Source organism: Poeciliopsis prolifica, unplaced genomic scaffold, assembly GCF_027474105.1.
Source record: "Poeciliopsis prolifica strain line A6 unplaced genomic scaffold, Auburn_PproV2 SCAFFOLD027, whole genome shotgun sequence".
Taxonomy (NCBI): Eukaryota; Metazoa; Chordata; class Actinopteri; order Cyprinodontiformes; family Poeciliidae; genus Poeciliopsis; species Poeciliopsis prolifica.
In genome coordinates this window covers 1,732,041-1,745,469 of record NW_026562402.1, presented here as the reverse complement: position 1 = coordinate 1,745,469, position 13,429 = coordinate 1,732,041, and the positions used below count along the sequence as shown (strand labels likewise).

The following is a 13,429-nucleotide window of genomic DNA, read 5'->3' as shown; positions in this document are numbered from 1 at the left end:
GATTTCTGAGCTTCAAAAATGTTAAACTTTTGGACATGTTTTGTTTGAAAAGTCAAACATTTCCCAGAAAAAAAATCTAATATTTTGAGATTCACCAAGACTTTTCAAACTCTGAAATTTCCTTATTTTTCTAGAAAATGTCTGCGTTTTTTTTTTTTTTTGGCAGAGATTTATTATTCTATTTCTTATCTAGAATTTTCTAACACTGTCGTAATGATCTGCCCACAGCTATCTGCACATTTTTTTTATCGCCTCATATGTCATTTTCTTTTGGCAGGTTCACCATCTGCCACAAGACGGAGGTGATCAAGAACACGCTGAATCCGGTGTGGCAGCCCTTCACCATCCCCGTTCGAGCCCTCTGCAACGGCGACTATGACAGGTCGGGAATTTTCTCACCGCTTTATTATCCCGGGATCCACAAATTTGTTGACGTTTTTAAATTAAGAGAGAAGCACTCAAGTCTCATAAAAAATGCAATTAAATGGGGACAAGTTTCAAGTTGACTTTTAAAATAGATGACATCACCTGTTACTGGGGCGGTCAGAATAATGCCAGCAGTCGGTCATGGTGTCCCAGGGACCAGCACTGGTGTTATTGAGACTGACTCAGTGTTCACACAGCGCTGTCTCATACATACCAATCGGGCCGGACCGGGCACAGTGTTACAGTACCATTACAGTACCACATATTGTCAACCCTTTAGAACAGCAGATGCTTGTGTAAAGTTAAGTGATGCACCTTTAATCATTCCATATTAAATTCTTTGTTGTTTAAGAAAGCCTTGATGATAGGATCCGACCAACTGAATGCTACTTTTATGGGGTTTACAGATGAAAATGTAGCTGCTTTTCATGCATTATCATATAGAACAACACTACATGAATTCATGTCTGACAGTCGGCTCTCGCAGCACACTGGAATAAATTGAGAGCTGCTCCCATCAGCAGTTCATGAGAGAGACGAATGCAGGCAGATCCCACTCAGCCTCGCTTCACTACAGCTCTTTATTAGGTTGTTTATTCAACATATTTGTCATATTTGCTTTTTAATAAACATTCATACGTTGTTAACAATTTCCAAGCTACAATAGACAGAGATGATGGGGATAAAGGAAGATATTTTTTTAATATTAAAACACTATCTTACAACAAATCAATTTATTTTGCGAAGCAGCCAGGATGCTTAATTTATAGTAGCACCCTACTGGTTTACAAGAAAACTAAAATCACTTTTAAGGGAACTTCAGAGGCCTTGATATAATATTTGGCAGTATCTGCCACGGATTAAAACTCTACTCTATACTGCGAATGGAAAAAGGAAGGGTGATTTTAATGAACATTTATTTGTCATCATAATGTTTATTGATGCTATTGCAGCTCCATGTTTTGTTCATATTTCTCAGCCTCAGAAAATAATTACCTCTATGGGTTGTTTACTCATAATAAAAATCAAAGTCAAATTTTAGTTTTATTGCACATTTCAACAACAAGGCATTTTCAAGTTCTTTACATCATGAAACACAAAAATGCTAAGTCATAATGTAAGAAATAAAAGCCACATTTTTCCAAAACAACTTGTCATGGAGTATATAGGGTTAAGACAGTCTGGGTCCTTCAAAGCATGCAGCCCCTAAATTATGTTGTTTAAGTTAAGTCTTAAAATACCTTCCAAATTTAGTTTACTAAGAATTTATAAGATTTAATGGAGATTTCTCAGACTGTGTGATTCTCAAACTAGAAAGTGTAAATAACTCACTGCAATGAACATCTTCCAGGCTCGTCACAGAAAACCTTTTGAAGCTACAAACACTCATTTCAATCTGGAGAGACTCACACAGAGAAGAGAATAGCAGTTAGAGATTTAATGATACAGAATCTTTGGCGCTCGGCCCCGGCTGAAGACTGTGAGTCGCGAATCACCGCGGGCAGGACATCAGCTCGGCCGAGCTCGGACAGTCTTCCGCGGGGCCGAAAACCGGTGGTGGAGCTGGGTGCATAAGGATCCTGGAAACATCCGTCAGGACGGAGGTGGAGAAGAGGGGAAGGGAGGTGGGTTGTGTGCAGCGACGAGCGGGTCGACCCTCTGATAGCTTGCCTTTTGAAGACGGTCCTGGATGATGATAGGCTCGAAGCGGAGAGTTGCTCCAGCCCTGATTGGTTGAGGTAGGACGTGGCGATTGCGAGACGAATGTCAGCTGGATCGAGTCTCCAAGGTTGAATTTTCGCTTAAGCTCCATTACTTGTTGGCTTCATCAGCTTAATCTTTTTCACAAAGGTATCTTAATGTTTTGTGCAAAATTTACAACAATATTGTCTATATTTCATTATATCAAAATAGATTAAATAACATAACAGTTTTCATTCACAGTAAAGCCAATAGTTATGTATTTCCTGGACTTTTCCTGCTGACTACCTGCTGTAAGGTTGAGGCCAGCCATGCTTTTAAAAGTTGCTTCATGCATCACATCACTTGCTGGAGACCACTCAGACCAGTCTGTAATTACTTTTCAAAATGGGATTAGTGTAATGACAGATAGAGTGACTACAGAGCGTCGCCTGTGTCTCACAGCTCTCACCTACGACCTGGTCGTCGTGTGTCAGTCCCTCCCAGCTGCAGTCAGAGCCCAATATGCTCAGATTTTCTGCTGTCTATGCTAATGACTTTGAATAACATGCAATATTTTAGCCAACTAATGTGATGTTCAAATCACACAACTGAGCAAATTAACATGAAGGTGAAATAATTTTTATGCTAATGCATTCTAACTTCAAATGATTTTCTCCTACATGTCAAAATTGTTTTCTCTCTCTCTGGACTAATTTGGGCCCAGAGTTCAGATAATCACCAGTACCTGCGGCGCCAACAGTTCTTCAGTGTGATTTATCATTTATTCAATATATACTGTAATTGTTCTATCTGCTTCTGCTATGATGGAGAGATTTTTTTCCCCTTCCTCTTAAACCAGAACCTGCTGTTCTTTTCAAGTGACATGAGGCCGTGTGGTACAGAAAAAGTCTCATGTTTAATTTGTTTTTTAGGACTGTGAAGGTGGACGTGTACGACTGGGATCGAGATGGAAGGTAAAAGCCTTTTTTCTATTGTGTGTGTTTTTGTTTCTGGCAAAGATTTTGAGAAAAGCAAACTGATTTAAAAGTTATTTATTCTAAGAAAAGAAATGTGGTAAACATCTGGCGAAATTCAGAAAGAAATGTGGATGGAAAGAAAAACACATCAACCCCTCTTAGATTATAAAATGATGTCTCCTGCTTGCCTATTTGAATAGACAATTATTTTTTATGTTGTTTTTTATTTTTTATTTTTTCTGTCTGCAGCCATGACTTCATTGGAGAGTTCACCACAAGTTACAGGGAGCTGTCCAGAGGGCAGAATCAGTTCAATGTCTACGAGGTGAACAATATATGCTTCTGTTTATTTTCTTTCTATTCAGCATTGTTTGTTTGTTCTTTTTTTCATCTTTATGCTGTAATTTTTATATAAAAGATAACATTTTACAACCCTCTAAGAGCCTGAAAAGACCACTTAGTGCATTTAGGTAGCTAACTCTGTTTATCTGGCCAGCTGGCCGAGCGCCATCCTAGCAACATTTGACTAACTGAACCTGCAGTACATTGATAGGTAGGCCTAAACATCAGCGGGTTTGAATTGTATGGTGAGTTTAATACGTCCACTGGTCCATAGTTGTGTCAGTGAAGATGTACTACAACTTCATCATTTTTCAAATGCCTTCATACTGACTTATTCATGCTCATTCATTAACTGTCCTGCTGGAGTACAAAGCGTGTCTGTTAAATTTTCTCAATCTCCAAATGACTTTTCCATTCATCTGCAGGTTTTAAACCCCAAGAAGAAAGGCAAGAAGAAGAAATACATCAATTCTGGGACTGTAAGTGCGCCCTGATCGGTTGTAACTCTCTGTCCTTTTCTCTGAACCGCATCGTTCGTATTTTTTAAGGAATTAAATTTCACCTCTCGGACCTGCTCCTCTTATTGACTCTCTTTGCTGTTTGGCCAGCTGTTTTGTTTCTTTACCTTCCTCTCTTCCGTCGTTCATTAATCCACTCGCCGCCTCTGTGTGTGTCTGATGATATGCGTGTGTGTTTCTGTTTTTCCAGGTAACTCTGCTGTCCTTCAAAGTGGAGTCGGAGTATACCTTTGTGGATTTCATCCGTGGAGGGTGAGTGGAATGATAATCACCACATCACCAAACAGATTTTTTTTCCCTGTTGTTTGTAAATGTGTGTTCATGTGTTTGACTGAAGAGACTTGATGGGATTTCCCCAAAATCTCAAGTGTGGGCATAATATGGAATCATGTTTGTAGAGAATTGATTACGTTTTGAGGAAGGTCTCATTGCAGTTTTATTATTTAGTTCTCCTTTAATTACGGCTTCCATCAGTTTGATCCAATTAAACCCACAGGGTGGTGTGAGGCTGCTGTCATGTCATACTAATTAGCCACCAAGCAGTCAGCAAGAAACTGATTGAATTGTAGTGTATATTTTTAGTGTATTGAGTGTCAGACATATAACCTATGTCAGGTTTACTGAAGCATTTCATGTTCCATGTGCAACAGGACACAACTGAACTTCACTGTAGCGATTGACTTCACAGCGTCTAATGGTAAGTTACTGAACACACAGACTGAGCAGACTGTTATTTTGCTCATTTTCAAGGAAATTAACAGTTTTTATGGTATTTTTTATTTTATTTAAAAATACCAAACATCCAGAAGTTATATTTGATCTTCAAGTGAAAGACGGCAGCCTAACAGGGGTCCCTGTGGATCAGTGGTAGAGTCGGTGCCTGCATTCACATAAGCATTTGAACTGGACCAGAGTTCACTTCAACTGAACTGAGACATAAGTATTTAGATGGACCAGAGTGAGCATCAGAGTTTGATTGCACTTTCACATCTCTCAAAACAAACTGGATTTTTTAGGGTAAATGGACTAGAGTTCATTTAAAGCGGACACTACAGGGCTATTGTGAAATTTTGCTGTTGGTATGACAGGAGAAGTGTTACATCAATTCTGTACTACAATTTACTAAAATTTTTGCTGCGTTTTTCTTGCCTGTTTCTGCTATATTTTAGGACAATGATCCCCATGTAACTCATCAGTGGTGGAGAAGGTACTCAAAACATTTTCACAAACAAAAATGTACTCTAGTAAAAGTAAAAGTACTACATAAACATTCTCACTTAGTAAAAGTGAAAAAGTACTGGATTTTAAAATTATTAAAAAAGTAAAAGTACTTGTTGAATGCATTACCTAATCGCTAATACAGTGCCTATTGAAATCAATTTTAATACTTCAGAAATGTGCCATTTTAATGAACTATGCCACAGATAAAAAGTTCTAGCCTAATTTTAGTCTCAATTATCACAAAAAATTCTCAAAAGGCTTTTTGAATCATTTTGATGTTTCTCAGAAGACTTAAAATATGTAGTATCTATTCTAAAGAGTAGCCAGATTTGAGTTGAGTAAGATGTAGTGAAGACAGACATCTTCAAACAATGGAATAGATCTTGAGTATAGAGGGAAAATATTTTCAGACATTTTAACTACATCATTTGTTGTCTGCTATGACTTGTAAGAGATACTTTCCAGGTTTTAACAACAGAACCACCAAATGTCCAATGACTTTAGAACTTTCTGTTATTGTGGCTCTATTAAATATGCTGATGACAACATAGTATATCAAAATGCTGTTTTACAAAAATTACAACATTCACTAAAACTGCTTTAAGCAAAGTAGAAAAATATGTAGTTTTATTTTATCAGAGCATTCAGAAAACAAGTAAGATCATGAAGGTTTGTTTTATCTGTTTCATGATTCAGTTGATTCAGCTTAGGTTAAAAATCCATCAAAAATACAACTGAAGATTTGTGATTTGGGAATGTGGAAGACAAAACATTTTTAATAATGCAGACAACCTCCCACAAAGCATTCGCTGCCTCCCTTCTCCTGTTGAACTGTTGAGCGTTGAACTGTCAGTCACGCAGCTATCCATGCGCTGCATTTGAAGTTTTTCATTCCTTGTCGTTGCCATTTTACTGCACCATCTTGATTCTTTTATTTTCTTAATACACATTTGACTTGTTTCACGTTAGACTCTGTGTACAATTATCTGCAGAAGTCATGGGGGAAATGATGTCAGGTCATGAAAGGTGCATGAAGCTGCAGGGGAGGACTCCTGTGATTGATCCAGTTGTTTCAAACTGATAGCTGTGAAACAAACCTTTCATTTAATTTTATCTAGCAGCTGGTGATCACAGATCTCACCTGCTTTGTTTCCTCCAGGCTGAACAGCCATGTTCTACTCATTCCACATCCTTTTTATCCAATGTTTTGTTTGGATGCAGATTCATTTCAGATTTAAGATCAAACTATTGAAATACATTAAGATATTATTAATAAGTTCATTTCAGCAACTCTATCGTTAGGTGAAATACATTATATAGATTATTTCCATTGTAATTGATGCTTTCAAGATTTTATGTTGTTGATTATGATCTAATGAAAACTTGACTTTTAAGATTCATAAGATTATATTAGGTCATAGAATTCGAATTCTGCTAAGAACATTTTAAAAAGTAAAATTACAAGAATAAACTCATAGTAATATGAAAATGAATGTATACCAGAGTAAATAAAATAATGAGAGGAGAGAGTTGGAATATTATGACGTCATTCTTGTATTATGAATGAAGACTTCTTCAGTCTAAACTACACCTTTATTTTTGGTTGAGTTTATTTTTGTATTATTATGACTATATTTTCACAAGATTATGACTAATTTAACCCTATTTTATGAACTTCACTGTAGCGATTGACTTCACAGCATCTGATGGTAAGTTACTGAACACACAGACTGAGCAGACTATGTTATTTTGCTCAGGCCGTTTCTAAAACGTGTTTTAGCAAATAAGGAACACTTCACTTTTTATATACAACCTTTTAGAAATAGTATGATCCATTGAACCTCTTATCTGGGACGTGGTCAGAGTGATGGCCAGGAACGCTCTTGTTTGGAATCCCTTCATGACTTCTTGGTGTTCTACTGAGTGAATAGGTTTAAAATAATGAATGAGTTTTGCTAAAACATGTCAGATCCGCACAGTTCAACTTGATATTTATATTTTCAGAAGCGTATTGTACACCCGCAGCGTAACTGGAAGTTCAGTTAGATAAGGGGAATCACGTAGCTGGATCTGTCAGTGTGGAAAACGTCAGCGTAACTATGGCTTTTTAGATCAAATGGGTCCTTTCCTGTCCTTTAATAGAAAGCTTCTCTGACGAGAATCTTATCATAAACCCAGGAATGACAGATGGCATTTAGTCGTAAGAGCTATTACTACAGGAATGATAATCATTGTGGGGGTAAATGCTAAAACATTATAATAAGACTGATTACTTCCTATTATGACTCTATTGATTATTGTTTGCTATAAGATGTGATATTCTTCCTTTCTGCTCTCAGGTTTAGCAGCATTGGGTTTTTCACATACATTTACAGCAAATCTGCAGTTAGCAGAGTTTGTTGTGAATGCACTGGCTGCTTAGTCTAGCCATTGATAACGGCAGTTAAACGGTTTTCCTGCATTGCTAAGTATTTTTTTTTCTCTCTGCCATTAGCATTTAGCAGTGAATACAAGAGATTGATTGACAGCGCTAAGCCCTGCCTCCCGGCTTTGATTGGTTGTTTTTGGTCAGGAGTGGTGCATTTTGTCAGATGGCAATACTAAGAAAATGGAGTAGATAAATTTTGTTCACACATCTGTGTGTCATAACATACTATCACAACATGGTGGCAGTTTTAACAAATATATATAAAACTTATTTTCTGATGAAACTTTAACATTGTAGCGTTAAGCCTGACCAGCCAGGCACGGGTCAGTTTAGTTTCTTACAATATGAAACACAAAGGATTTGTTTATCATTTGAAGTTCTACATTCAAGTTTAATGAAAGTTTGGAAAAAAGCAAAGCCACACATTTTCAAGGGAATTAGCTTTAATCAGTGTGGTCGGCCAATTTTAACCCACCATGGCAAACCATGGAGGAGGAGGAATCCTCCAAAATCTGTCAAACTACAACTTAGTTTCCACTGTGCCTCCTATGGGCCAAAGTTGTGAACACTGCCAAAAATTGTTATTGGGGCACAAATAAAGTTATGCGGCAATTCCCAGTAAAACACATTGCCATTAAATTTTGATGAAGTTGATTAGGCTGATGTATTCAACTGGGCCTCCTCATGGATCTGTGTTCCTTTCCCATCCGGATACTATCCAAGCATTCACACAACTCTCAGAAGCCCGTGTGTCAAGTAGATTACATAATCAAAGCAGAGAAAGGAGCCCGTATTTTTTCAAACCCTACTGTTTGTCTTGAGTCACGGTCTTCAGGTACAGACGGTCCCGAGACACCTGAACAGTATGTGTCTGGCTGGAGGCCAGAGTCTAATTCAGGCTGTAAGTGTCACATTTTACAATTAATTTGTTTAAAAATTTATTGAGTTCTGAAGTAGGAGAAATAGACCATCGCTCCAAAGAGAATCACATAATGTGTATTGACATTTATCAAAATATGCCACTTACAAAAGCCACTCTAGCATCATGTACATTGTATTTGGACATGGTTTACCATTAGTATGAATGTATAATCAAACTCTGATGGATCAAACTCTGATGGACAAGAGACAAGTTAACTCTTGTCCATCAAAAAACCGAGGCTTAGGTTTGGTTAAGGTCAACTGTTGTGCATATGTGAACACCAACTGGACCGGAGTCCGCTCCAAAAGCACGAAACGGACTACATTGCAAGGAATTATAGGTAAATACAACCAAAACAAAGATACTAGCACTAGCAGGAGAAATGTAGTCTTATAGACTTTACCAATGACAAAAGATTTTTGTTCACTTGTCCTAAAGAAGGAAGCTGCGTTTTATTTTCTTCAATAGCGGCACCATATGGGAGAATGGAACAGGTTTTCTAAGGGTTTGCTTCATTTGACACCATGCAGTTTGAGAACGAAGCACACCAGCTGAGAATGTGACAAATGTAACATTGAGAACATGAAGAGTCGTACTCCTAATCCCATAATTTATGCGAAAATCCACTTAGATCTGTTGCTGGTCAAACATGCAGTGTGACGTATGGGAAAACCCTCTGTTACAGCATGGAGATATTTCCTTTGTTAATGCCTATTGTGTTGTCTTTTAAGGTAACCCGTCCCAGCCCACCTCCCTCCACTATATGAGTCCCTACCAGATGAATGCATATGCCATGGCCCTGAAAGCAGTGGGGGAGATTATCCAGGACTACGACAGTGACAAGCTCTTTCCTGCCTACGGTTTTGGAGCTAAGCTGCCCCCTGATGGCAAAATCTCCCACGCCTTCCCACTGGTAAGACGGACACATGCACACAAAACATAAATTCACACTTGCGGAGCACGTCCATGCAGTCGGCTTGGGCCAAGACGTGTGGCTACAACAACAGCTGGGCACACAAGTTGAGACGATAGCTCATCTGCCTGCCAGCGGGAATCTCCCGGCAAACTCTCTTCTTCCTCTTGGCTCCGTCCCCAGGGGAAGAAGGCAGACTGTCAAACATTTCTGGATGCTAAGCTGAAGCAAAACTAAGGGATTTGTATTGTTAGATACAAGCTAACTCTAGATGACCACAAACTTTTTTATTTTATAGGCAAAGATTATTAGGCAAATGAACACACAATTTTAAAGGAATGCTTCAAATTCAGTAGTTTTTTCTATTGTATTATAGATGAATATGTTGTTGCATGTTATGAAGGAAATAATTAGAAACAGATTTACTTTTACGTTTCACCACAATCTTTTATATTAAAATACTTGTTTTTGAACAGCCAGGAAATGTGGTGTACACATTTATTGCGATGTGGGTAAACATTCGGAAGCTAAAGTGCTCATGGGAAGCCAGGGAGTTTTATTTTATTTATTATTTTTTTTGAAAACTCAAAAATAGCAGTAGTCTCCAAAATGTCTGAAGACCAAGTTCCTGGAGGTCCCAACCTGCCAGAAACAAGAAGTAAGATACAAAAAGAACAACAAAAAAATGCTTTTTTTTTCTTTTGTGAATATATTTGTTAAGGAATAAAATAAGAAAATACAAAGACTACAAAAATATATTAACAAATTGTCCTCTCTCTAATATAAAAGAAAAATATATTAAAACAAAATTAGAAAAATTATACATTGATACATTATAATAGATAAAAAGATAAAATTTAATTAAAAAGTATTAATTTAAGTCTAATTTTGATCAGTGTTTTTATCTTGTTGCATTTGATGGCACATTAATTCATTTGTTGAACTAATTTGTGGTGAGTAATTAACTTATTAAGCTTTCATGCATTTATTTCTGAATTGCCTAATAATATCAGGATTGGTCTTCCATACATGACAATTCACCTGTTAATATTACTTTCAATTTCTTTTAGAAGCATGCAAAACTGTGCTCCAAAGAGGATTTATTTTTCCTGCTAAGTGTGGAAGAAAATGGATGGAATAAGTGATGGTCTGAACACAGCAGAAGTTGATTAGATAACTGTCTCCTGCTGCTCTGTCTGTTTATGGGTCATCCACTTTTTTTTTTCTTTTTTAACTGAACAGAAATACACCAAATTCTGTAGTACTTCTTCATATTAAATTGTTAAAGTCAACCTCGCGTGGCTGACCTTTGTCCCTCTCTCTAGCAATTTTTTTTTTAGCTCGGGAGCTAAAAAAAAATTAAAATAAAACTCAGAAAAAGTTATTAAAACTTTTTTCTCATTTATGAAATGTGATAATGTTGAACTGTAGTAGTTTTCACAGTATCAATTAATTACATTGATCACAATCACTTTATTTCCATCAGAATAGTTTCTTTGCTATGTGTGTCTCCATATTGTTCTTTGTGTTGCAGAATGGCGACAGCGATCAGCCAAACTGTGTGGGCATAGAGGGAGTTCTGGAGGCCTACTTCCAGAGCCTGAGGACAGTGCAGCTGTATGGACCCACCAACTTCGCACCAGTTATCAACAAAGTAGCAAAGTAAGCTTAAAGGAATTCAACATTTTACGCTGATGACACAAACATTCCTTTCAGACAAATCCTACCGCTTGAAGCTTAGGCCTAGAAATCAACTTAAAGGTCAGAATAGCTTTGGGAGGGCTGCTGTTTGATTCTTATCTTAAAATCTGAAACTTAAAGGATTGAGAAGTGTATCTATTTTTTCACACACTTCTCTCTCTTGATCTGTTCTTGTTTAATAAAATGTTAGACTTTTTAAAATGAATTTCAAAACTGTTGAGGACAGATCATTCAGCAGTTATACACCTACCACAGAAAGGGGGTGTACTTTATTTTTATCATGACTGTGAGCTAAAAAGATTATAGCTTTATAAAAGATATCAGTAAAAATTCCCACATTTATTAATTTTTCATAATTAATTTGCACTTAATTCCATTGATATCATGGTTAGCAGAAGTTTAACATTGCTGGTAAAATGGCCTTAAAGTTGTATGACAGAGCAGTGCAGGATGCACTTGTTACTGTCTCTTCTAATCACATGAGACGCAGACAAAATGGATTGAAGTACATTCTCGACTGTTTCCACTAAATCCTGTGACTAATGCAAGTTTTTTTTTTTTTTTTTTTTTCTGATAGTATTTTGCTGTTGCAGGCTTTTCCTGCATTAAAATTTGTTTACAGCGTCCTCCTCTTTCGCTTAGGGAGTGGAGATCTTTTCATTATCCCTCAAACTTATCTGGGATTTCCCTTCAGACTCTGTCGTGCTGTCTCCTAATCTAGATTCTTGGAGGAAATACCATGTTTATGTCCCACAATCTTTCTGTTTGGAGCTTTTTGTGGACTGGTAGTTGAAGTGTAATAGACTTTTACAATGCATGATGTGGTAAATGGTTAAAAGTCTCCTTGCAGACCACATTTAAACAATATTTGAATGAACCAATTTCTGCATTAAGCTACAAAAATCCATCAGAGGGCACATTATGCTGTCAATGAAAAGCCCCATTAAATTATTATTATTCCCTACCTTGAAGGCCCTAATTGTTCACCTATGATACAGAACTGATCCTCCAACATGAAAGCCTTTTTAAGTGATGTGAGGTGGAGGAGGCTTTGACAGAAAAGCCACTCAGACTCACATTTCACTGACTTCTCGCTCAAAAGGTGGTTTTGGCTGAAGCATGACCTGCTTCTTCATTATATGATTCTAAACGGGAACATAATTTAGCAAATGAACACATTCTATTAAGCGTTGTCTGTCTTTATCAAATTGTCAGTGGTCTTTTAGTTCAGAAAGAAAAGAAAAAAAAAAACATGAAAAGAAACCATTTATAATTTCAGCTGTAAACCTGCAGGTTTCAAATTAAAACAGCAGTTCAATGAAACCAAAGCAGGGTATGCTTTTAATATGTTGTTAAGTGAGTGGTTTGAATTATTAGGCTGTCTTCTCTTTTGTCAATGTTCTAGTAGGAGAACTGTCCATGTTGAAACTGAACTCATTCCCCATCACATATTTCACATCATATCATTAATATCTGGAAACATCAGAATTAACCAAGAACATCTAAAAATGGGAATTCAAATGGATTACAATAGTCATTTTTCTGAGTGGATTGTAAAAATGGAATACAATTTGCTTTCCTAAAAACTTATTCAATATCCCATTAAATTTCATAATGGAAACTGTAAAGAGGAAAACCATTACCCTGTCTCAGAAAGCATTAGAGTAGACAATAGCTGCTGACGTTTGAATAGGACCGTTTCTCCAGCTGGAAGTATTTATTTCATGAACGCCCTATTTTCTTTCTCTGTTGTGTACAAGTGTTTGTTTGTGGCTTACCTTCTGCATCGAAATGTGTCCAGTCCCTTGATAAAAACAGCGTTGTCTCTTTGTTTAACCAGCTTTTGCTGAATTTAAATGAGGCTGAGGAGCTCCTGATGCTTTCATTTGAGGAAGAAAAACAACACAATGCAGTGATTCTTTTTGCCCAGCCAATAACATCAAGGAGTATCTGAGTCATTTTTTTTTATCAGCACTAAATTGTAAGGAATGCAAAAAGCTGGGAGTTTAACCATAACGCTTGTTTATTTCTTGTTTTGATGTGAAAAATCCAGCCATTCCTAATCTTGGACAGAGCTTGAATAGTTTCAGTTCTTGCTCTTTTTTTTTAGCACCAACTATAACACTGGGAAATGATCCTTATTGGCTGGAGGTAAGCTTGCTGAGACCAAACCAGTTAAAATGTATGAGTCTTGTGAAAACCAGCAAGCACATAAAATGTTTTAAACACTGTCTTCAAGACTGGAGTTAGTTTATTGAACCTAAAAAGAAAGTTTGGTAACAAAATCTAAAAGCTGAG

General features: G+C 37.0%; 1 protein-coding gene across 1 annotated transcript in view; it reads left to right on the top strand.

Moving 5' to 3' along the window:
• Nucleotides 1–13,429, top strand: part of LOC129371809 (copine-9-like) — a 77,578-nt gene that overhangs the window by 50,457 nt on the left and 13,692 nt on the right. Inside the window, exons 10-17 of the mRNA XM_055048618.1 lie at nucleotides 278–382; nucleotides 3,042–3,083; nucleotides 3,336–3,411; nucleotides 3,854–3,907; nucleotides 4,137–4,198; nucleotides 4,597–4,643; nucleotides 9,249–9,430; nucleotides 10,965–11,092. Of these exons, the coding sequence (XP_054904593.1) occupies nucleotides 278–382; nucleotides 3,042–3,083; nucleotides 3,336–3,411; nucleotides 3,854–3,907; nucleotides 4,137–4,198; nucleotides 4,597–4,643; nucleotides 9,249–9,430; nucleotides 10,965–11,092 (696 nt within the window). The remainder of the gene's footprint in view (nucleotides 1–277; nucleotides 383–3,041; nucleotides 3,084–3,335; nucleotides 3,412–3,853; nucleotides 3,908–4,136; nucleotides 4,199–4,596; nucleotides 4,644–9,248; nucleotides 9,431–10,964; nucleotides 11,093–13,429) is intronic.